Source organism: Scophthalmus maximus, chromosome 19 (assembly GCF_022379125.1).
Source record: "Scophthalmus maximus strain ysfricsl-2021 chromosome 19, ASM2237912v1, whole genome shotgun sequence".
In the NCBI taxonomy this organism is placed as follows: domain Eukaryota; kingdom Metazoa; phylum Chordata; class Actinopteri; order Pleuronectiformes; family Scophthalmidae; genus Scophthalmus; species Scophthalmus maximus.
In genome coordinates, this window is record NC_061533.1 from 3,232,501 (window position 1) to 3,256,312 (window position 23,812).

At 44.1% G+C, this 23,812-nt stretch overlaps 2 protein-coding genes across 5 annotated transcripts in view; one reads left to right on the forward strand and one right to left on the reverse strand.

Annotated features, from left to right (window-relative positions):
* The window catches only part of LOC118313384 (protein unc-13 homolog B-like), a 121,575-nt gene extending 111,552 nt beyond the window's left edge, over window positions 1-10,023 (forward strand). For all 4 annotated transcript variants that reach the window (XM_047329251.1, XM_047329248.1, XM_047329249.1 and 1 more), the window contains 10 exons: window positions 2,454-2,542; window positions 2,678-2,815; window positions 3,751-3,874; window positions 4,404-4,448; window positions 4,937-5,008; window positions 5,772-5,919; window positions 6,029-6,085; window positions 6,366-6,449; window positions 6,726-6,885; window positions 6,984-10,023. In XM_047329251.1, coding sequence (XP_047185207.1) covers window positions 2,454-2,542; window positions 2,678-2,815; window positions 3,751-3,874; window positions 4,404-4,448; window positions 4,937-5,008; window positions 5,772-5,919; window positions 6,029-6,085; window positions 6,366-6,449; window positions 6,726-6,885; window positions 6,984-7,266 — 1,200 coding nt within the window. In that variant the 3' untranslated portion in view covers window positions 7,267-10,023. The remainder of the gene's footprint in view (window positions 1-2,453; window positions 2,543-2,677; window positions 2,816-3,750; window positions 3,875-4,403; window positions 4,449-4,936; window positions 5,009-5,771; window positions 5,920-6,028; window positions 6,086-6,365; window positions 6,450-6,725; window positions 6,886-6,983) is intronic.
* A 588-nt stretch (window positions 10,024-10,611) lies between these two features.
* Window positions 10,612-23,812, reverse strand: LOC118313387 (SEC14-like protein 2). The gene is made up of 13 exons (XM_047328975.1): window positions 23,715-23,812; window positions 23,502-23,557; window positions 22,019-22,094; window positions 18,608-18,651; window positions 17,134-17,196; window positions 16,842-17,030; window positions 16,352-16,447; window positions 16,173-16,233; window positions 15,985-16,068; window positions 15,777-15,883; window positions 12,926-13,065; window positions 12,132-12,301; window positions 10,612-12,050 (listed from the first exon to the last, which is right to left on the reverse strand). The coding sequence occupies exons 2-13, from the start codon at window positions 23,553-23,555 to the stop codon at window positions 11,899-11,901; spliced, it is 1,236 nt and encodes a 411-aa protein (XP_047184931.1). The 5' UTR covers window positions 23,556-23,557; window positions 23,715-23,812; the 3' UTR covers window positions 10,612-11,898.

Genomic DNA, 23,812 nt, shown 5'->3' on the forward strand with positions numbered 1-23,812 from the left:
CTCCCTCTCTCTCTCTCTCTCTCTCTGTCTCTCTCTCTCTCTCTCTCTCTCTCTCTCTCTCCCTCTCTCTCTCTCTCTCTGACGTCTTATCCTGCGATCGTCTGGCCACTCGGTCCCCGTGAGGACACGTGAGATCCGGCATGCTGATGAGCCTCGGCCTTCCGGCTGCAGCACAGGTCTATTCAAGGCTCCTCGGCTCGTCCTGCAGAAAGATGCACTCTGCAGCTCGGGAGCCTTTTTTCCTGCTTGTGTCACCGGCAAATGAAACAGAAAAGGTCGATTGTTGAATGTTGTCTGATCGCCAGGGTCGGGTCAGATTACTTCGAAGTGTAGTCAGTTACTGAATATGAATTACATGGTAGTACACTATACATTTTGTCATCAGCAACGTCGTTTAATCTAATCTGAATACTTTCGGAAGTAGTTCAAAATCAAAGATTGAAAGTATTGCACCTTCTGACCAAAAAATGTATGTTACCACAAAAATATGAGTTCCACAAATTTACACTGTAAAACTTTTAAAGACAATTTCAATACAGATCAAATGCATACAGCATATTCTGCGTTTACAAAATAAACCAAAAGAAGCATCATCTTTTGCTATGAATCGCAGAAAAGTTAAATAAGGCGGTAACAAATCTGGCAACCTGAGAGGAGCAGGTACTGCACACAGTAATATACTGTTGAGTCATATTTGTTGTTGTACTAACAGTGCAACATTCAGCAGTTATGAATCCATTTACAAACGGACGCTGCAGGTATTAACATCTACAGGTGTGCACTGTACGTTTCTCTTTTGTTTAATCTTAATCAAAATGCCAAAGGGATAAATTTGCCAAATTTGTAATCTGATTACGTAATCCGGATTACATGTAATCTGTTACCTGGTACCCGACAGGGGTGTAGCACCAAATTCTGGGCCCTATACATAAGCAGTCTCCGTGGGCCCCCCCCCCCCCCCCCCCCCCGCGCCGCTATGATGCTGATCACTAAGAATTCAGTTTGCTTTTTGGCTTTAAAAAAAGCAAGTTATTCAGCCATTCTCACTGATCAGACATTCGCTTGGTTTGCAGCTGGCAAGAGCGTCGGTACATCGGCCGTTACGTAACGTCGCCGCGCTCCCACGAGAAGGATTCATGTTTTAAGTCGTCCCGTCGTAAAAAAAAACAAAAAAAACCTCATAAGAGGAGAAACAGGCCATGTTTTTTTTTGTTTTAAAGCTGCACATTTAGATTTTTGGTTTGCTGTTTTGTTTTCATATTTGCTTGATCATCCTCAAGCGTTTTTTCTCCGTACGCGCATGAGCTTCCGAGAGTGGATGAGAAATCTGCAGTCAGAAGTTGACTTGTGCCGGATCTGAAGGAGGCCGTGGAGCTCAGGAGGCAAACACCAGTGCAACCAACATCATGAGAGGAATAGAAAAAAGCCCAACAGATCTGACTCACTCGCCGACAGACGGCTGCCGGTTTCCTGGATACTCACACATTCCTACTTGGCCGTGAAACGAATCTTTCAACATCCTTTAGTGCACCACGTCTTCCCGCAGCTTCCTCCTTATTGAAGATCAGAACTCGCCGCATTCATCATAAGTCAGTAAATATCAAATTCAAATCCTCTCTTCCGTCAAGACGTCGGCTCCGAAGGAGGCGTCGGGAGAGAAAGAGAGCGACGGCCTCCGAGTCCCCCGCTGCTTTAGACGTGAACCTCTCGGGGTGAAGTCGCTGTTGTTTTCTTTCTGAGCTTCCAGGAAGCGGTTCTCGGCTCTTTACAGCCTGAAGAAGCTCTGACGACGCTCACCGAGTTCACCCGCCTGCACGCGTCCGTCATCCGGCACTCTCCCTTCACACGTCGGAGAGTGGTGCCTTTTTTTTAACTACAATATTTACAACGTTCAAAATTTGGTTTGTTAATATGTAATCTGTGTGCACGGCTTTGCTTGAAAAAAGGAAAAAAGAAAATCCAGTCGCAACAGACGAGATGTTCTTGTCGGTTGCGGCTCTTCTATGTGAGATTGTTTTTTGGGGGGAAAGTTTGGAACTGAGTCGTGACAGAGGCCAGATGAGTCTAGTCCACATTTCTGTTCTGCATAACCGACTGTAAAGGCTTAAAATAACCAGTTTGTTCTCCTTCCTCCTCCTTCTCGTGTACGTGTGTGTGTGTGTGTGCCCCCGTGTGTGTGTGTGCGTGTGTGTGTGTGCGTGTGCGTGTGTGTGTGTGTGTGTGTGTGTGTGTGTGTGTGTGTGTGTGTGTGCGTGTGTGTGTGTGTGTGTGTGCATATGCGTGTGTGTGTGTGTGTGTGTGTGTGTGTGTGTGTGTGTGTGCGTGCGTGCGTGCGTGCGTGCGTGCGTGCGTGCGCGCGTGTGTGTGTGTACATGCGTGTGTGTGTGTGTGTACATGCATGTGTGTGCATGTGTGTGCATATGCGTGTGTGTGTGTGCGCGTGTGTGTTGTAGATGGATACAGAGGCGGCAAACATCCTCAACGAGCTGCAGGTGAAGCTGAGCACCGTCCTGGACAACTTCAGCACCACATTCGCCAAGAGGTAACACACACACACACACACACACACACACACACACACACACACACACACAGACACACACTGTGAGCAACGAGCCATGCAGAAGTTTTTCTCGCAGAACTCCTTTTTTTTTACCGCCGCCTCGTCTCCCTCCAGCTTCCAGACCCGCATCAACGGCTGCATGCGTCAGATGGCAGAGATCCTCTACCAGATCAAGGGGCCCCCCAAACACGACACGGCCGAGGCCGACGCCGACGCCATGCTGAGGCCCCTCATGGAGTTCCTGGACGGGAAGTGAGTTCAAGGCGGGACACGCGCACACACACGCACACACACACACACACACACACACACACACACACACACACACACACACACACACACACACACTCACACTCACACTGTGGCTCCTGGTCGGAAGCTGCATGCAGATCACTGCTCATGTGGGTCTCTACACTGTCTCTACACTGTCTAAATACTGAATTATTATTGGAAGATATTAGCGACATGGAAGCTGGTGCACATGTTGTGGAAACGTGTTTGTGGTCCGGTGGGAGAAAACTACGTCTTTCGAAAGGGTGGAGATGTTAAAAAGAAGCCACTCACCAGTTAATCTGTTTAAAAAAAGCTGAAGCAGAACATCAGGTTTATTTCCACTGGATGAATCAGTGGAAATAAAAGGGGGGTCGGGGGGTCGGGGGGGCTGAAGGTGTCAAAAGGTTTTAGCTTTTTAAACTGCACTTCACACTTTATTCATTCAATTGAGAAGCAAATCGGAGGAAACGTTTCGATCCGGTCGCTTTAGTTCATAGTAGCTATTCACTCCCTGGAGCATCTTTCCCACTGTGAAGGTGCAAAACGTGACAGAATAATGATAAAAGCTCTTTCACTCTGCGTCCTGTCCACGTTCAAACATTCAGTTTGTTACGAAATTAAAGAGGAAATGGAGAGAGTGAATTCTGAGCCGTCTGGTGTTTGTTGCCTTCCTCAGGATTCGTGCGGCTGCAGCCGAGTCGTAGTCACAGACAGAGCGTCGTGTGTAATTTAAAATATGAAATGATATCTATGTTTGAATATAGCACAGTTAGCCTTTTTTAGCGACATTATACATTCAGGAGGACGCAGGTTCTCCAGTAAACTTGGTACTTGCTCGTATTTCTGCATCAGTGAGAACTGGATGGACAATACGAGCTCACATCTGCTCACACTTGCCTCTGTGTGTTCCTCAGTCTCAGCGTCTTTGCGGACGTCTGTGAGAAGACGGTGCTGAAGAGGATCCTGAAGGATCTGTGGAAAATCGTCCTGAGCAGCCTGGAGAAGACCCTCGTCCTGCCGCAGAGCAACGACAGCCTGGTGAGCGACGACGCCTTCATCAAAAACCCTGGACCGGACCGTATCGCTTTTGAATTCCACGCCTCCTTCTTCCTCGTTGGCACCCGGGCTGCTGCGCCGTCGCCCACAATGCAACTCAACCGCAGGCCGTTTGGTTTTGTTCTTCAAGTTGTGGCTAAAACAAACCGTTTCCACAGAGTCTCATAATAACAGAAGGTGTTGCTGTAATAAAATCTGCACATATGTGCAGTGTATGAAGCGCGTCTGTGATGTGGTGTTGGACGCAGACGCAGTGATCTGCCGCCATCTACTGGTGGAGGACAGCAAGTGTGTTTTATCTTTTGCAAAAAGTTTGGAATAATCGCACCACGAGTTTCCCTCTGTGAAGAAGTTTACTCATGTTGAATCGCTGCTTTTTGGCAAACCATGATGTATAATGAAGCAATATAGTTTTATTTATTTAATTTATTTATTAATTGTGTGACGAATAAAGGGATATCTTACCTTATCTTAACCACTTCCCTCTCTATGTCTTCCTCTCTCTCTGCAGGGAGCCCAGCTCCTCACAGCAGCTAAAGGACTCTCAAATCTCAAGGTGACACACGCACACACACACACACACACACACACACACACACACACACACGCACACACACACACACACATTCACATTGTAAAGTCTGGTTATGGTGTAGCATTCATCACCATATTGTCACTTATGAAGCCAGGTCAGACGCGAGGGCCTGAATCAACCAATATCTCTTATTAAAGAAACAAAACTGCTGTAAAAACATAAAACATGAGATGAAAAGAGACGTTGAGGCGTCTCTTTTCTTTCTCTTACAGACGTCAGTGTCTCTGAATTCTGTGTCGCACGTCAATCATTTTCACGTTTTTCACAGATGTCAAATCTAAGTCGTTCACATCCAACAACTGGATTTGATCGCGTGCAGATACTGCGACACTACATATCGAAGCCACGCTGAAGAACTCATGTTTGGGTTTTGTTTTTTGTGAATTTACAGTCTGTTGTTATAAGGTTTTTTTTGTCTGACGTGAGTCTGCGGCCTGTTGTCGCTGCAGGGAGGAGGTGAAGCCAAAACCCTGACGCCCAAACAGTGTATCATCATCGACGCAGGGCTGGAGACCATCAAGGTGAGAGGACGCCTGCAAACACTCACATACTGTGTCTGAGACTGACATTAAATAAGAAACAACGTGGGCAAATGTCAGTTACTGGCCATTAACGACACACTGATTTGAATCTTAGGCATTTTAAAGTTATGACGGTAAGACAATAATCCAATAATCCCACATCGGCGCAAACATGAATAAAGCCAAATTATGACTGCCAACAGCTTTTTTTGTCAAAATTAACATTGAATATTTTTTCCAGTTTATCTTTAAAGTGTTGCATGTTCGACTACTAGAGACAAATTCACACTTCAACGCATTTAGTCGCTGGAAAGAGGAAATTATCTTTAATGATGAATGAAGATCCCGCTTGGTTTTTGTGATGAAACGTTACAACATTTTTATTTTCTCACAAAATGAGTTCATGTATATTACATTATATGACATATTACATGATACCATATAGATGCTGCATTAATATTTTCAACACTCATCTCTGCAAATCCACAGAAGCACCGTGACATAAATAAATACACAGCCACATACTGTTACACTAGATCTGCTCTAACCACGTTTAGGATATTATCAGACAATATCACATATATTTAATGTTTTATATATATATATATATATATATGTATATATATATTGTTAATTAAGTTTCTGTTAAGCCCTATTGCCTACCTGAAAGAATATTCTTTATTATTTTATTATATTTATATTATATTATATTAATTTAATTATATATTTATCTATTCTTATTTTATGATTTTTTTTCTTTCAGCAATATTTCCACGCCGGAGGAAACGGGCTGAAGAAGGCGTTTGTGGAGAAAAGTCCCGAGCTGGCGTCGCTGCGTTACGCCCTCTCCCTCTACTCACAGAGCACCGACGCCCTGATCAAGACCTTTGTGACCACGCAGCACTCGCAAGGTGATCGCACACACACACACACACACACACACACACACACACACACACACACACACTGCATGTACAGCATAAGTATAAGTTCACTAACCGCGTGTTCCCGTCCTCTCAGTGCACGATGGGATGGGCATCAGAATCACTGGCAATGAGAAGATCCGACCTGACAGGGGTGAGTCGAACAAATTTCTAGCATCATTTCCTGCTTCTCCTCTCTGAGCTTGAAGTGAGAAATTATCACTTTATGAAATATTAAATGTAATTAGGAAGAATTATCATCATCAGCCTGCAAAAAAAAAAAAGCCCTGAACAGTTAGATAAAAAAGTGACTAACTGCAGCAGCAATAAGATCAAGATTTTAAAAAACAAAAAACCTGACACACAAGAATAAAGTTTTAAAATGTTAAAGGTGTTTTTTAATGTGTAATAATGCGTTTTGCTGTGTCGTGCAGGTTCCGGGGTGGAGAAGCCGATCGGAGAGGCCGTTCTACAGATCGACATGATGTTCGGGAAAGAACGAAAGGTCAACGTGAGAGGTGAGACACACACGTTGAAAATACACAAACATATATGGCGTGTAAACTACAACCTGATTTATATATTTAAATCTTTAAATCTTAAATCCCTCATTTTAGATAAATTGGTTAAATCCAAGGGGGGAAATATATTTCTGCTTCTCCCTTAACATTTAAATCTGATAAAACAGTCAAAATAAGATCCAAATAGAATATGAAATACACACATTCACATACACCCACAGCCACCTGGTCAACACTGACTCTCTCACTCGCGTTCCCTCGCTCTCTCGCCAGTCATCACGGTGAACGACATGAAGTGGCAGACGTCCGGCATGTTCCGGCCGTTCGTCGACGTCGCCATGGTCGGCCCCTTCCTCGCCGACAAGAAGCGCAAGTTCACCACGAAATCCAAGAACAACAGCTGGACGGCGAAGTTCAACGAGGCTTTCCAGTTGTGAGTCGCCGCATCCGGACTGTCGAGACACTTTGTAACAGCTGAGAGATGCAGTGACTAAGTGTCTGATGTTTTCGTTTGCTCCCTCTGCCCCGCAGCATGCTGGGTAAGGAATCCCCGGACTGCTACGAGCTCCAGGTGACGGTGAAGGACTACTGCTTCGGCCGGGCGGACCGGGTGGTCGGCGTGGCCGTGGTGCAGCTGCGCGATGTCGCCGACCGCAAGAGCTGCGTGTGCTGGTGTCCGCTGGGGCCGCGCGTCCACACTGACGAGACGGGCATGACGGTGATGCGCATCCTGTCCCAGCGGCCCGCCGACGAGGTGGCCAAGGAGTTCGTCAAGCTGAAGTCTGAAACACGTCCCGTGGAGGAGGGCAGATGAGCGGCGGCGGCGGCGGCGGCGACTCTGGATCAGAGGAAAAAAGCTGGAAAACCTGACACGGATCCAGATTCTCGGTGAAGAGTCGGCACTGTGTTTTAGTTTCGCAGCTTTGTTCATGAGCATTGTCTTCTACTCTCCGAATACAGACCGCTACAGCGTCTGAGTGATAACACTCAACGTGGGTTTTATCCTAGTTACGGTAGGGTAGAATTCAATTGGCGCGTGTTGGAAGAAGTTGTAACTGATAATCAGCAATGATACTACAACTCTCAAGCAACATAAGGGTTCAAATCACCAACGAGGAACTATTAACACATGCTTGATCTTTTAATCCTACTGACTTGACGATTCCAGTCGAACCTGGCGTAGCCAGACTCTTACTCAAATGTGTAGTCTGGAACCTCTCGGTTCATTTTGGATTTCCAAGACGGCGATTACCAATGGACGCAGACCAAAATGCGTCCAGACGCAATTGGAAAAAATTGTTTTTTGTGGGAGAAACGTGAAAATATCTTTGAGTCGAATGCTCGTTCGTCAGCGGCGGCCATCTTGGATGGTTTACAAAAGTCGCATCTCTCCCCGCCCAAGTTTTCTGCCGGAGGGGAAATCACTTCCCGATGGAGGGGATCCAGACCGTGAGTCTGGCAGAGCAAATGAAATGAGCTCCCAGAATTCATCTGGGTCCCAGGCGTCAAATAGCCAATTAAATCTCTGCGTCATATCTGGATTTGGATCTGTCTGTCTTGACGGTGAGAAAAAACACATGAATGTGGCATAACGTTTTTACAAATGACTTGGACCTGAACAGTAAATTCTGTCTGCTGTCGAGCGACTGAGTAACTATGACATGAGCTGGAGGAAGTCATCGCCAGATTGTACTGTGTGTGAGGCCTTAAGGTACAACTGTTGACGGTTTCCCAAAAGACGTCATTGGATACCAGCCATCAACCAACTTACGAATGTCACCCAAAACAAACCAAACATCATACTTAGCATGATGAGTTGCTGCAAAGAGCTCGAGCTCGTAAACAAAAAAACCTTTTTGAGAAGGAAGGCTGCGCCGAAATGGCAAAAATGGGAATTTACAGTATTAACTAACAACAATTCCCAAAAAATTGAGAACAAGGAACAAAAACAAAAACAAGTTGCTAATTTTGAAGATGTGCAACACACATCAGCAACTACACACACGGGGACAGACTTCGTAACGTCTTCGCTCAAGAAAGTAAAGTCCCAGAAAGAGAGGAAAAATAGACAGAGATTATGCTTTTGTATAGGGCCCAGAATGTGGTGCTACACCCCTGACTACGCATCGTAGCATCAGTTCCACGTAGAGGAGGATGTCATCAGCGTACGGTAGCAAATTCCAAAGAGCGTTTTCTTCTACGGGGGGACGGTGAAAGATTCTGATGCACCGAACCAGGAAGAAGAAGAAGTGTCAGGATGCTGCTCGTGTGTGTTGCTGTTAAATGATAATAATCTGCTGGTTTTTTAAATTTTTCCCCAAAGTAAAAAAAAATATAAGACCTTGAAAAGAAAAGAAAACATGACACACGAAGGTCAGATGTCGTAGTTAGTTCTTATGAATGACTAAGCCTTAAAAACAAAAAAAAAGCCAGCTAGCTAACATAGTTCACTGTACTCACTTAAAGCATGAATGGGTTTCGACAACATTGACATTTAAAATTTTTGGCATTGATTTTTTATTTTAAAGAAAAGTAAAGAATTGCGGGCGCAGTAGTTCAAAGTATACGACGGAGCAACCGGACTGTGGCCTGTCGAACAAAGTGCAGCGTCTCTCCGCAACCGAGACACGAAATGTAACGTCATAGCTTTTTATTTATTTTTTAATTTAGCTCTTTTTCGTTTGTTTGCTTTTTGCCAAGCGTTAAAAACTGTGACTGTGAAGACTGTTTACCTGTAGATCTGCTCCGGACAGAAAAACCAACCAAAAGCTGACAAACCTGCTTTTTTAAGGGGTTTAAAAACACCTTAACTGGGAGAACCTTAAAAAAAATGGACCTTCTCCCCGAGAATTATATTTTATCTTATTTTATTTTTTTAAAACAGTTTTAAAAATGGATGAGAAATGTTTCGGATGCCGTGCATGCACAGTCAACACCCTGCGACGATTCCTTGGTGTTTTCCCGCCAGACGCACTACAAACTCGGGACTGATGGGAAGTTTAAAAAATAAAATGACAACAACACAGAGGCAGGGTTTGACTGAAGTGTCCCCGGGCGCTGATCCTCACTCTCGTCCGTTTACCACGTGCCAAGGACAAAAGCAAGTGTTCAGCGATTCTGTTTTGGGTTTGTTTGCCACTGGGGAACGTCCCACTCGTCCGCTGCCACTTTTGCCAAAAAACTAGCTCCAAACTTTGGTACAGTTTAGACGAGATGGTGCGGAAACTATAGTTTATAGAGTTTTTGTCTTTTTGCTTCTGCTGTTTTAAAAATGACAAAAACATTTGTCCGCAGCAGGTTTCAAAGTGGGATCTTTCGCCGGTGGCCGTCCGTCGCTATAGTGACAGCTGAGCTCTTGCACTCAACTGTAAGTTTGTAAAAAAATAAATAAAAAGAACGATGAAGCCTACAAGCAGAGCATGTATTTATTGTACACAATCAAACAGAATTGTGATTTTTTTCATGTATGTACTGTGAAATATGAAGACTAAGTATGTGATGTATTTATCATTATTCTACTGTGACATATGTTGAATATACTTGTAACAATATTTTGTATATAAAATATTTATGAATCAAAAGCAGTGGGTTGCTGTCATTCGTGTGTGTGTGTGTGTTTGTTCGTTTTTGAATTTTGAAAAAAAATAATTTAAAAGTTTTTCATGTAGAAGGAAATTGATCCATCACATAAATAACAGCTCAGGGATTCACTTCATTTAGTCCAAAATTGATTTTAATACATTAGAACATTATCAACACAATTGTAATACAATTCATACAGTGAATGATGATGAATTGGCTAAAGTTTATATATATATATATATATATATACTACCTGTTACTTAAATTCACTTATATTATATTTTTATTTTGATTGTTTGGGGGGGGAAATAACCTCTCAGTTCTGTTACAGTTAAAATTTGGACGTATTATGAAACATCCAGCCACACTCATTCAGTAATCGTCTGGTGAGAGTTTAATTCACACCTGAACAGTTAGTAATACTTTTAAAACAGTGCAATTTAAGCTAAAACAAACATTGATAACCTGAAAGAAAATCTGACCTGAGCTTTCATAGTTTATTTGGTTTAAATAATGTTATTTCTAACCCGTTACTTTCTGTAAGTAAATCAATTTTAAAAAATTGAAAATAAATAAATGAATGTAAAATGTCTTTATTCCAAATATTTCAACATCTTCACATTTTCCATTGCTCAAAGTATTCGCCTCATATTTACTCAGGCTTTGGTTTCCATATAAATTAATTCTAATACCGTGCTGTAGTTGATTGACTGTCATGAAAAAAAATCCATAGGCGAATATTTTGAACATATACATGGAAAGAAAATCTCTTGAAAGTCTTTTCCTTTGTTCAGAGACAATAAACAAAACAGTTTCATTCTTTGGTCCTTGGCGACGCTATTCATTTTGTTGGACTATGGTGGAACCAACACGTTCACTTTGCGCCCATTTTGTGTGAGAGTCTATCAGGAGGGTAACTTCAATTTAGCAGTTAGCTCGCAGGTAGCTCGCAGCTAGCTTGTAGTTAGCTTGTTATTAAGCTTCCAGGCAAGACAATTTATTTTGTAGGGAACAAACATTGACAACATTTAGTTTGATCTTAGTGGCAACACAACGTGACGTCAACCGTTGGTTTGTGAACTGCCGTTTCGAGTTTAGCACTTTGACGGCCACCATCTTGGTTTTTTGAAACCAGAAGTAAACATATTTGGAGGAGTGGTGGGGGGGAGGGGCCTGACTGAGATCTTATCCACTGTACATCCTCCTTAACCTGTAACCGTGCACCTATTGGACGGTACTTTCTGTCAATCACGCTGTATCCACGCTCGAATGCACAGGGTGCTTCATCGTCTACTTGACATTAAATGGACCATAATTTACAAAATGAACGTCACGTTGTATAGAAGAAGACTTGAAACTAGAGATTGAACCATAAACTCAGGAAAACGTTTTGCTGACGCTATAAATCAAGTTGTTCATTTTTCTCGTAGACTTCTATAGAAACGACCGGTGGAGACGCCCTCTGCTGGTCGTTCCAGAGAATACTTGTTTCAGGCACTTTTACATTTTTAGCTAACGTGCTTGCGATCCCTTGGTATGGGAAGATGCATATGTTCCTCCATATTTCAGACATCAATGTGTTTCTTAAACGCTTTAAAGTGGAGCAGCGGTGATTTGATGTTGCTAAATGGACGCGCAATAAATGAGGTCATCGAGGGACGATTAAAGGGTCGTCCAACATTCAGATTCAATATTATTCTTTGACAGTGGGGTCCGAAAAGTCCGAGACCTCCACAGTGTGTTGGCAGCATTTTTGTGTCCCCTCGGTCGAGTCAAGTACGTCAGGCTGTGCTTAAATGTGGCTACACATGATAGATAGATGATCCTTCAACGTGGTAGTGGCACGTTTCCCTCGTCTCCGCGGCTACGACGGGCCGATGCCCTCGGCTTGCTCGCCGTTGCTGGACGCCCCGTTGGCCTGCGGCCGCTGCAGGTGGTCCGGCAGCAGGACCTCCACGCTGAAACTGATTCGTTTGGCCTGGAAGATGCTGTAGGTGTTGTCGAACCTCAGCACATCTGTGGAGGAACGGAACGGAATGGATTATCTTTAAAGTTTTCTCTGCCCCAGGAGCGGGTGCCGAGGGAGCGGTTACTCACAGACGCCGGGGCGTTCGCAGGTCAGCGAGCCGTCCTCGGGCACCAGGTGAGCGTTGTAGCGCTGACTGGCCACAACTTCCTCCATCTGAGCCGCCTTCTGCCATTCGCCCTTTTTAGCCTTCATGAACACCCCGAAGCCGATGTCCGCCCCCTCGCTGGCAAACTGCCACCTGACAGGAAAAGAGAGAGAATGTTTTAACTCCATTAGTGATTTTCTGCTGTTTTTTTTGTGGATTTGATTTATTAAAAAAATGAAGGACATTGTTATTTGATGTCTTGTGGATCTGTTAAACGACTAGAAAATAACTTATTTCTGCTCCATAAATTCACTGTGGCATTGAAACAATACACTAGGTGACCCTTATACATCTTTGATATAAACCTTTTTATGATAATATGATTAAGTAGATATGGCCTTGGCATAAGTAGTCTGAAAAGTTAAAACTCCTGAATTTGATCCATAAAAGACAAGATATTAAAAGTCGCTTATGCTTCTGCTCTCCAATTTGCTCATAAAAAAAAATAAATGAATTGGGAAATATGTCCTTCTCCTGCAGTTTGTTTAAAGACTTAAGCGCCACTGTTATATTCTGTTCATACAAAAGTTATAAAAGATAATTCCGGTTCCTCAGACATCAAATGGAGAAAAGCAGTAAAATCCCTAAATGTGAGACGCTGGAACCAGAGAAGGTTTTGCACTTTTGTTAATAATCAAGTCTCCGTCAGCCGACTCATCGATAAACATGCGCCGTGTCTCAAATGTCTGGTCAAACACCCCGAGGCTCGTGGCCGACCTGAGGACGCAGCCCGGGAACAGGATCTCGAAGTCCAGCTGCTGAGAGGACCCTCGACTGACGGTCATACACTGCTCGTAGTCCACGTTCACATGGTCCCGCACGTAGTAGGACGAGGGAACTGGGCCGACGTGATGTATCTGCACCGGAGACAACAGCAACCAAAAAGAGTCAGAGCAAGAAGACGTCAATCACTGGATATATGAAATGTTGGAGAAGTTGAAGGGAGAAGAAATGAGAGATTCACTTACTGTGATTCTGTCCCATTATACGGTTTATCTATGACAAATACGCGGCGAGGGTATTCTCTCTTTGCCACTTTCCTCTTTATTACACACAGGATCAAACCTATCAGACAGAACTTCTACCAACACAACTCAAGGAAACCACCCGTGGCGTCGCTCAAAGCTTCTTCAGACCTGTGTCGTCGTGTCTGGGAGGCGAACTCCTCTGAAACCACTTCTCTAAAAAAGAAATCTTGCAAAAAACAATGTCTTTTTCTATACGCAACAGAACGGTCATTTTGAAACTGCTACAGACATAAAGAAAAAGATACAGAGAGAAAGGCATTACTAATAGAAAAAAACCCACAAACATATATCCCATTAGAGTGTAAAAATTCATCAGGCATCTTCAGACTTTTGACTCTTTGCATAAACTGTACAGGAAACCTCATCAATGAAAATACTATATGGAGGACCACAAGTGTCACGGAGATGGTTATAGCGCATTTCAATAATTGAAAAATAAAAAATCGTACAGTAAAAATATCAATCAATACTTCTTTTTTTACAACTACAGTATATCTATTAATCTATAAATTAAGACTACATTAAAAGTTATAAATTATTTAAAATATATTTTATACTTTTCAAGCAAAAAGCCCAACATGTATAATGCACTTGATTACTTTGAAACGTAGACTAATTTATGAATAAATATTTGTATAATAAAACATTTATTTGTTAAAAAATAAAAATAAATGCATCTTTTTTATTGTACAATTTGTTATTAATGAATGAATGAAATGCTTTATGACACTTCTTCCATAAAATAAGGCTCAAAAGTCTTCTGTTGAATCACAGTGGTTTTAAACAGACGGACGTTAAACAAGCTCATGAGATCGGCATGGATCCTCTCTGCCGGTTCTTCGGCAGTAAAATTTGATTTAAATGAAACAGTCAGTTTCTACAACCTAAGAAAAACACTACAGTATAATGTCAATGACACAGCTAGCTTTGTCCCACACACAAAAGTAGAAAAACATCTCAGTGTCTTGTCTCCTTCTGTTCCTCAGCTGTCCGGGGCCCAATTATTTATCTACAGAAAACAGTGACAGACGCAGGTCAGTTTTTCTCATCTAGACTTTTCTTTTTCTGTTGACTACTCAGGCTGCCGCATCTAGTCGATCAGCGAGCCTCACGCTGGGGCCCTAGATCGCTCGTTTCTAGGCAGCGAGGACCGGACGGGACGGCAACTACAGTATATGTCTGTTAGCGTGCGACTACTCAAGCTGCGAGCTGCAGCACCGGTTGCTCAACATACTGCCTGCAACACGCTGAGGGGCCCTTGTTGGCTCGTTTGTAGGCGGCGAAGGCATCACAGCATTACCACATCACTGCATCACTGCAGCACCACATCACCGCATCACCACATCACTGCATCACTGCAGCGCCACATCACCGCAGCACCACATCACTGCAACTAGAGTATTTCACTTTGCAGCTTCCTGTGGATTGTCTGCAGCAACGGGGCAAAAGTCCTTGGTCGGGTCATCGCTACCAGGCACTTCGCCTTCTTGCATCCGTTCCTCGTTGTATGGCAGAAACTGTTGTTAAGGGTTCATTGGCGTATTGGACCAGGCCAGTCCAGAACATAGTCCTGACACCGATTCAGTGTTGTAGAAAAAAACACATCTTCTATATCGTCCACTGTCTTTACTTTGACTGGATGAGACATTACTTCCTGTTTAGACATATCTTCCCCCCCCGCGCCGCCATCCAATCGGGCCGCTGGAAAAACTGCTGGGATGGGAATTCCCCCCTTTGCCAAACGTAAACAGCTCAAGAGCTCAGTGTGCATGTTGGCCAACAGCCGGTCTCTCGATCTCCGAAGCAAAGCGGTGCAACTGTGGAACTAAACACAGCGGGACAGCGAGAGAACGCTCCCAACGCGCAGGGGTCAAAGGTCCCATGGAACTCCTCCCACCAAAGCAAGAGCACTAACTACTTCAGCTCTACGGGAGCGACGATCCCTTCTGGTTCAGATCGGACACGTATCCAGAGCGGTCTGTCTGTGATTCATACAATTACACTCTTTATTGCATTAAATGGAAGTTTTTAATAATTTACCCTTATTTATATTGTGACGTGGATTTCAGCCCGACCAGTGTAAACTGTGGCTTTATCTGCTGAGCGATATCACACTGAGAAGTAAACACATCTTCGAATTATTATTTTGCTCATTTTGCTTTTGCAAAAAAAAAAAGAAGAAGCAATTTTTAGGACTGAACAACATCTGGAGAGATTGGGAACATTCAGCTTGCTCCATCTGAGAAATCTCCATCCAGGTAGAGCAACCGTTGAACTCATTAATGCTAATTAATAATATGAATTCATTTTAAAAAAGCAATTAAAAAGCCTGTCACATCAAGTGTGGGACAACTGCATTCCAGTAAGGAACGAGAAAACCAGCAACTTCAAATGTTTGTTTCTCTCGTGCACAGTGTGTATTGATAGGATCTATAAATATAGCATCTGCGATGGATACGTGTCCCGTCCGACCGGTCGGCCCTCGTTTTTGCACCAAAGGAAAAAAGTCTAAAGTACAGGACGCAGGTCCCCGGACTCACCCTGGTCCGACAGCGGGGATCCCCGTCGGGATCCGTCAGTTTGCCCCCGTAGATCACCGGCAGCTCCTCCGCATCGATGTACTTCAGCAACACCTCCTGCCAGTTGGCTGGAGAGAGACGGCGGCACGCGGTTTAGATTCATCCGAACTGCGGGAAAGATTCTTGAAAAAAAAAAAAAAAAGCGATGTATCGACGCGCGGCGTCTCACCCCCGAGGATGTGGATCTTCTGTCTCGTGTTCTCGCTCAGGAAGTGCTTGACGAGGTTGTAGGCCACAGGGAAGAGTTTGGGCGCTGCAGGAGAGGAAGTACAAATGATATTGATGAAGGCGCTGCACTGACAAGCAGGATAAAACACATATGACTTAAACGAGCAGATGGAGGAGGAGCAAATGTACCTTTAATGACAAACAGTCTCTTCAAACCCTCTGGGTAGTTGTTTTCGAACATCTGGAGGATCTGGTGATGCAGAGGTTTCGAGATGTAGACCAACTCGTTAGTCGTCCAAAGGGCGCGCGCGTGTGTGTACGTGTGTGTGTGTGTGTGTGTGTGCGTGTGTGTGTGTGTGTGTGTGTACCTCTCCATATGTTTCTATCGCAGGCTTCCATAAGTGTTTCAGACCGAGACCTTCGACATCGTAGACCATGGTGATCCCCTCCACGTTCCTCCCAAGCTGGATGAAAATGAAGAGGGTGAGAAGAAGAAGAGGAAGAAGAAGAAGAAGAAGAAGAAGAAGGTAGAAAGATTTATTTGGCAAAACTTGGGTTGAGGGAAAACATTGAGAGAGAGAAAAATTGGAGACTTTAAGAGTTAAGTCGTACATTTATGAGAATAAAGTCAGAAAATATATATACGACTTTATTCTCGTAAAATTACGACTGAATAAACAACATTAAGAAAAACTAAAAGAAGCAGAGGACGTCATCAAATAGGAAGATAAAACTAAAGAGAGAAAAGATTCCATAATCAAGAACTAACTGGACGTAGTGTCCAGTTTCATAATTTGATCCTGATGAAATGAGAACAGAACAGGACAGAAGAGGAAGTTGCGTCTCTGGACGTCTCACCCTCTGCGTCTGCAGGGTACAGTCCTGCTGCAGCATCTCACAGTCCCTGATCTTGGACTTGATGAAGTCCTGCTTGGAGGCGGACAGGAAGAGGCCCTTGGGATCCACCGGCCCGATCACGTCGTACCAGATGGGACAGCCGTCGCGGTCGTGCCCGCACATCCCCCCTGACAGATACTTCTCTATCACCTGCAGACAGCGGCCATTTTAAAACGTAAAAAAAGGGGGAGTTGTTTATAATCAGCTGGGCTTTAAAATATGAAGCATTATGTATTTCTTCATTTTTTTGTACCTCTGGCGGACGCCATTCGGTGATTATCGCGTCGACTTTCATCTGTCTCCTGAACTCCAAATGCTGTTGGGGGGGGGGGGGGGGGGGGGGCAGAAAAAAAGATGGCTGCACGTTAAGCTCGCGGATCCGCCCAAGCTCAGTGCAGTGAATTAAGGGGCTTAGGAGGTTTTAGACAAAAGGTGGATGATGTGAAACCTGCTTCGTCGGCAGGAAGGGGATCAGTTGTCTACTGCCGTGTACAGACGCGCGTACACAAACACGCGGGGGGGGTTCACACGGTCGATTTTGATATGTACGTTTGACACATTTGATGTCGCCCTGCAGGTCGAAAGATAGAATTAACGAGGCAAAAGAATAATTCCCGGTATCGCGAGGCAAGAAAGAAGTCAGACGCACCTGAAACCGCGTTGCTGCGGTGGACGGGTCGTTTGCATCGTAAGCAAATCAGCGTGATGAGGTTTATTCAAAACGTAAAAGCCACAGTCACACTGTAAAAATGTTTTCACTTTTCATCTCTATTCCAAAAACACTCAATGATTTTTTTCCCCTCTAGTTTTGCTCTACAACGCAGTTCTTATTACCAGACTTGGTGGGATCATTACGTGGGAGGTTATTTCCACATGATAGATTTTTGGAGCTGATGCGTTAAAGGTCAAGGTCAAGGTCAAGGTCAAGGTCACTACTTTCCAAGACGTCTCCTCAGGAAGTACAAAGACGGAATTGAACAGAAAATTATGGGCAGAAAATGAAAGCCTCAACTCCAGGTAGGTGGTCGGTGATGGTATTGTCTTTTGGCTTCGTCCTGCAGGTCACAGACCGCGCCTGCTAATTCTGCCACGGTTAAAGTGCTATTTTAAAAATAATAAGTTAAGAGCAGGGGAACGTTTAGCAGGTACAAGGCCAGATAGGGTTTTTTTTTTCTCAGAGGTTGGTGGAGAACAAACCTGGAGCTAAAAGGAGAAGAGAGCACTGGGACGTTTTACCAGGTGGACAGAAACGATACCGATGTTTGAAGTGGAGCGTGACTACCTGACCTCGGGCCCCGATGGGTCGGGCCAGCTTCAGACGGGAAAGAAACAAAGTGCCAGTTGCGCGTCTTGTCGAGTTGCAGTGGCGTTTTCTTTGCCCCCACCAGGGGGACAAGAATCAGTCACTGCAGCTTTAAGCAATGTGCCCAGTGGATCTCAGGTCGTCATCTTTATCTTATCCCCTCAGTCCGTCGCGATGACTCAGCACGGCCAAACGTTACCACATCGCTCGCCTCTGTAATCTGCAGCCACTCCTGTGCCCGACGCACCGAGCGCTCTGTGCAGGAGGCGACTGCACTTTCACACAGTGCAGATAAGTCACCGGAGGAGGAGGAGGAGGACGCATCATGGTCGTACCTGCGTTCTCCATCCCGTACGTCACTGTTCCTTACCACCGGGTGGTAAAGAGATAATAAAACAACATGGGGAGAATACGAGCCTGTTACCTTTCGCAGCATGGCCTCCGACTTCTGCACATTGAAGTTTCGGGCTGGGAAAGAGAAAGGGAAGACAAAAGGAGGCGGACATGATTAGAACATAGATCATATCATCACTTGCTGTAAAGCAAATGGAAACTTCAATTATGCAGCGCTTTTCAAAACAGAAGGGGGGGAAAGGGACGAAGAAGGACATATACAAACAATGAGAAGAACATGTACAAAAGTGAAGATATTAAGTTATATAACATAACAATAACAAAAATACTTTTTTAAAGATTTTTCTTCTTCTGAGACTTTACAGGAGGCCCCTGCATATGACTGTATCATAAGATGTATGATGTTTTGAAATGACTCTCATTCCAAGTTATGAGACTGTATTTGGGAAAGTAAAATAAAAACAGAACCAAAAAATTGATAATGATGATCCCTAGAAAACAGAGTTCATGACTTGCATTATATGATAATAGATTATCTTAACCACCAGATTCTTTTTTTTAAATCTGCTTAACAGAGGGAATCTTTTTAACACCTGAAATATTAATAAGTCTTGCTAATGGTTCCCATCAGATCCGGTCTTGTTTTGAGGCACTAGTTTGAACAAGCTTCCGCTTCCGCCGACAAATGAGGACAGAGTTTATATATAACGTCTTAGACAATCAACAATACAGGTTATATATCGTTTGGGGAAAAAACAAGTTGATTACTAAAATGAAATCATGCAGAGGGGGGGGGGGGGGGGGGGGGGGGGGGGAATCAGCTGCCTACAATTACACACGAGTTATTTAAAAAGAAGATTCTCCATAAACACATTAATGTTTTAATGCTCGGGGGGGCGGGGGGGACGAACAGGAATAACATCCACAGGACCGCGCCTCCTCTTTGGTGGTTTCGGTCCTCGTCGAAACCACCGCGTCAGGCCGATTGATGGGGAACAGGCTGGACTCCCAGTCCACCGTCTAATCCTCCCGCTAAGGGGATTATCAGCTCCGCGGCTTAAGTGGAACAGAACAACAGACTCACAACTTCAACTCCAAGTCCAGTCAACTCTATTGTCAACTCCTGCAGTGTTGTTCCAGACGTACAGAGGAATTGAAAAAAACGTTTGTCTCGGACCCACGGTGCAAAAGTACAAAACAAAAACAACAACAAAAAAACAACAGAAAATAAGATACGTAATATACAAAATTAATAAATTCTAAGTAGTGCAAAAGTAAGAGTGAGGCCAACCACGCAGGATAGAAAAGCTAAAGAACTTGAAAATGTGCAATAGAAAGGAAATACTGTGCAGTATGTGTAATACACAATAAACACACAATACAATAAACTAAATAAATAGAATGAATTGAAAATGTGCAATATAAAGGATATGGAGTGCAGATCTATTCTGTCGCGGCTGACGCCCTGTCCTGGCACCTTTAACCGTGTGTGTGTGTGTGTGTGTGTGTGTGTGTGTGTGTGTGTGTGTGTGGCACGAGGAGACTGGGCCACGTGTTGTTTTGGGTCAGTAGGAAAGTGTTGTGTTCTGATCACCGACAATTTTGCTTTGTATTTTTTGGGCCTTTTAACGTTGAATGATGTACTTCACTAGCATCACTATAATGTGTTACATCTATATGTGCTTGGATAAGCTTTCGTCTCCATTGTCCCCTAATGTTCATTATCGATTAATCCGACGATTGTTTTCCCGATTAATCGATCAGACTTTTGGTCCATAAAACGGTGAAAAATGACGACCGTTGAGGTTTCGTTTTGTCCACACACCAAAGATATTCAGTCCACTGTCACCGAGGAGCAAAGAAAACAGAAAATATTCACATTCAAGAAGCTGAAATCAGAGAATTCTGACTAGTTTTTGTCATAGAAAACTACTCGGACCGATTAATCGCGTATGGAAAATGGTTGGCTTGGATTCATTTAGCCGTCGATTACTAAACGATTAATGGACTAACCGCTGCAGCGCTCGACCTCGTGCCTCCTCGCGACACGGAAGAAACGAACCCCCTCAGCGCGACGTTATCTGAAGCTGCGATAAAGAAGGTTTATCGCGTCGCTCTCGGGCCGGTACGAGGACTTCCCATGTGGCCGCTCGCTGATAACAGTTTATGAATACCGGTTGTCAAACAAGGAAGCTGCGTCTCACACACACACACACACACACACACACACACACACACACACACCCCAGAGGTCCACGTCTAAAGAAACTAATGAAAGGAACAAAATCAACCCCTTTGCTTTGATCAAGGTTATTATATATCAGCTGGTCGATACAGGTTCAGGTTCAGGTTCCTTTATTTACACCCGGAGGTATTAACAATGACTGTGCTCACTGTGCAGCGCCTCAATGAATTGACTGTTCCCTTAACTGCTTGAGTGGCAGCCATCTTTACAGTCATGTTGACGACTGGACTGGAACGGACCCTTCACTTGTCCGTGTTTCGGAGCTGTGTCAAATAGTGCGAGGCCTACGACACAAGCCTCTGGGGCTGCACGGGGGCGTAGTGGTTAGCTGGTTCTGGGTTCGAGTCCCGGTTCGAACCGACCAGGGCCTTTCTGTGTGGAGTTTGCATGTTTCTCCCCGTGTGTGCGTGGGTTCTCTCCGGGTTCTCCAGCTTCCTCCCACAGTCCAGAGACATGCAGAATGGAGTCAGGTTCATTGGAGACTCTGAATTGACCGTAGGTGTGAATGTGAGAGTGAATGGTTGTCCGTCTCTGTATGTGGCCCTGTGATAGGCTGGCGACCTGTCCAGGGTGAACCCCGCCTCTCGCCCAACGTCAGCTGGGATTGGCTCCAGCCCCCCGCAACCCTTACATGGATAAAGCGGTAGACGATGGATGGATGGACTGATGGATGGACACAGCCTCTCTGCCAAATCGTAATTCTTTATGATTCATTTCCTCACCGTCATTAAAAAAAACCCCAGGAAACTTGGGAGTTAAAGTGGAGCAGCAGAAACGCAGCCCGTCTGCCGCTGCAGCCCGTCGCACTAGTGCACCTTTGATGCGATTATCGGTGGATTAGCCTGATAACACGGGAAGAGAGTGCTGGACCTCTGCTCCACAACTGATCAGAAACGAAGACCTCGACCTGACCTCGACCTGACCGAGGAGAATCAGACTCCGGAACACTGAAGCAACTCTTGGTTCCTCGTTTGAGGCTTTGTTGTTTTTCAGTTGTGGTTTCAAATGCAAAGCGCCTGCGATCGTCTCTTTCTCAACCCCCCCCCCCCCCCCCCTTGAGTTCACGTGCGTTGCATCACGTCCCTTCGTGTAATAAAACACTGCAGCTTCTGACGATTACAGGGAGAGGAACGTACAATTACCTCAAAGGAGGGATTATGGGGGGGGGGGGGGGGGTATTTGGGGTTATTTGCAGAGCAGCAGGTGCCGCATGTTTCCTTTTTTTTCTCAACCCACCTCTGAGCCAACGTAACAGGAAGTGGTCATGCTGCGCAGGAAGTTGAGGAAGAATGTCTTGTATCCTCTCTCGAAACTGCAACCCGGAGGGAAGACGAAGAAGAAGAAGATGAAGAAGAGAAGCATGACTGACAAGTTCTTGCAATACGATCTGGTCACAGTTACAGCGACGAGCCCGAGGCTACAACACACAGGCACTTACTTCTCTTCTGTTTAAAGCGCTTCGTGTTTTCACTGCGGACCTTCTTCATTTTGAGTTTTATCCCCGACAGTGCTCGTGACTCGGTGACTAATTATTTTCGCACACTTGCGTGGCGATATTCAACAGCAGATGTCTGTAAACATGTTTATGTTTGTGGGGTAGAAAAAGAGTCACGGGCGCGTCAACGCATTTCAAGTTTCAAGCTGCAAGGACAAAAAAAACAAACGGGCTCTGTTTTGTATCGATTCTACATCGCCACTGAAAATGTAGTCAGATTTAATTGATGGAATCTCTTATAAATAACGCCATGAATAAACTAAAAATGAGAGTGAAATATATAGATTTTTTTCCCCAGGAACACTATTTTCAGTTGTAGCATCTCAAATATTACAGTAATGACATTTTGAGGTTATAAAAGTATTTTTAAAAAATCACTGGTATTAATACTATCTATATATTTACTATCCAATACACTCAGTGTCGCTGGGACCTGAGACATGTGAGGACGTAGAACTAGCTCTTGAGGAAAGAGTGATGATATTTGACAATATGTTCTAACGTGTTTTGAACTAATCGATTCATTGATTAATCTGGAATTAAAACAATAGAATACTCTGTGATTCAAAGAATCATTATTTGCACTTACAAGATTAAATTACTCAATTTTTTTCCCATACATTTTGAAAACAGTTTCTTACTAATGACCTTATAAAGGTCAAAAATAAAAAAATAAAAATATCATGGTGTGATACTTTTATTTTTCATATATGATAGAAACTGAACATTGTTATATGGACTGAAAGTTTAACAGGTGTTATTCCCTTCAGTACTTGTTGTCATCTACAGAGACAAAAAGATCAACTGAGAACAATGTAATAATCGATCAATAAAGAAAAAACAGTATTGGTTGCAGCACCAGGTCTGTCATAAATTAATTTTCATAAATAGGGGAAGCCGAGTCAAGTGCTGATAATCAATTATTAGCCCTCTGATCTATAAACATAATAATAAACACAGTAATGGTGTATTAACTATTATGAAAACCGTTTGGTTTATTAGATGTCTGGACGGTTCTTATGTAACTGTGGAACAGAGAAAGTAGATGACGATAAAGAGATTGTAAAGTGATGCATTGACATGATTTATGAAGCAATAAAGAGGATGTCAGTGTACAATCTGTCAGCCACGCACTGGGATTAACGGGATCACCTTATTATTACGTAGTTATGAATTCTTATTATTATCATGATGATGATGATGATGATGATGATGAAAACTCACCTGCTCCAGTGCTTCGGCCTGTTTAGGACTCAGGTCTCCGACTCTCCCGCTCATGTCTGGGACCAGATGATGCGAGAGAGGAGTCAGATCAGCAGAGTGACGCAGCACCGTTTCCTCCCTCCCTCTCTCTCTCTCTCTCTCTCCCTCTCTCTCTCTCTCCCTCTCTCTCTCCCTCTCTCTCTCTGTCTGTCCGGTTGTCCGCTGTGACCTCACCTGTCCGCGGGAGACACGTGTCAACACGAGCCGCTCGACGACGGTTGGAGGTCCAGCGGCTGCGAGCGGCTGACTCGGCCGAAGATAGGCGAGATGAC

Excerpts from the sequence above, each read along its gene's own strand:
- LOC118313387 (XM_047328975.1), bottom strand. The coding sequence starts at position 23,555 with ATGAGCGGGAGAGTCGGAGACCTGAGTCCTAAACAGGCCGAAGCACTG. Across the intron at positions 16,448-16,841 it reads GTACCCTGCAGACGCAGAGG|CTTGGGAGGAACGTGGAGGG; the intron begins GTGAGACGTCCA and ends ATTTTCATCCAG. Across the intron at positions 12,302-12,925 it reads TTCCCGGGCTGCGTCCTCAG|GTGGCAGTTTGCCAGCGAGG; the intron begins GTCGGCCACGAG and ends TTTTCCTGTCAG.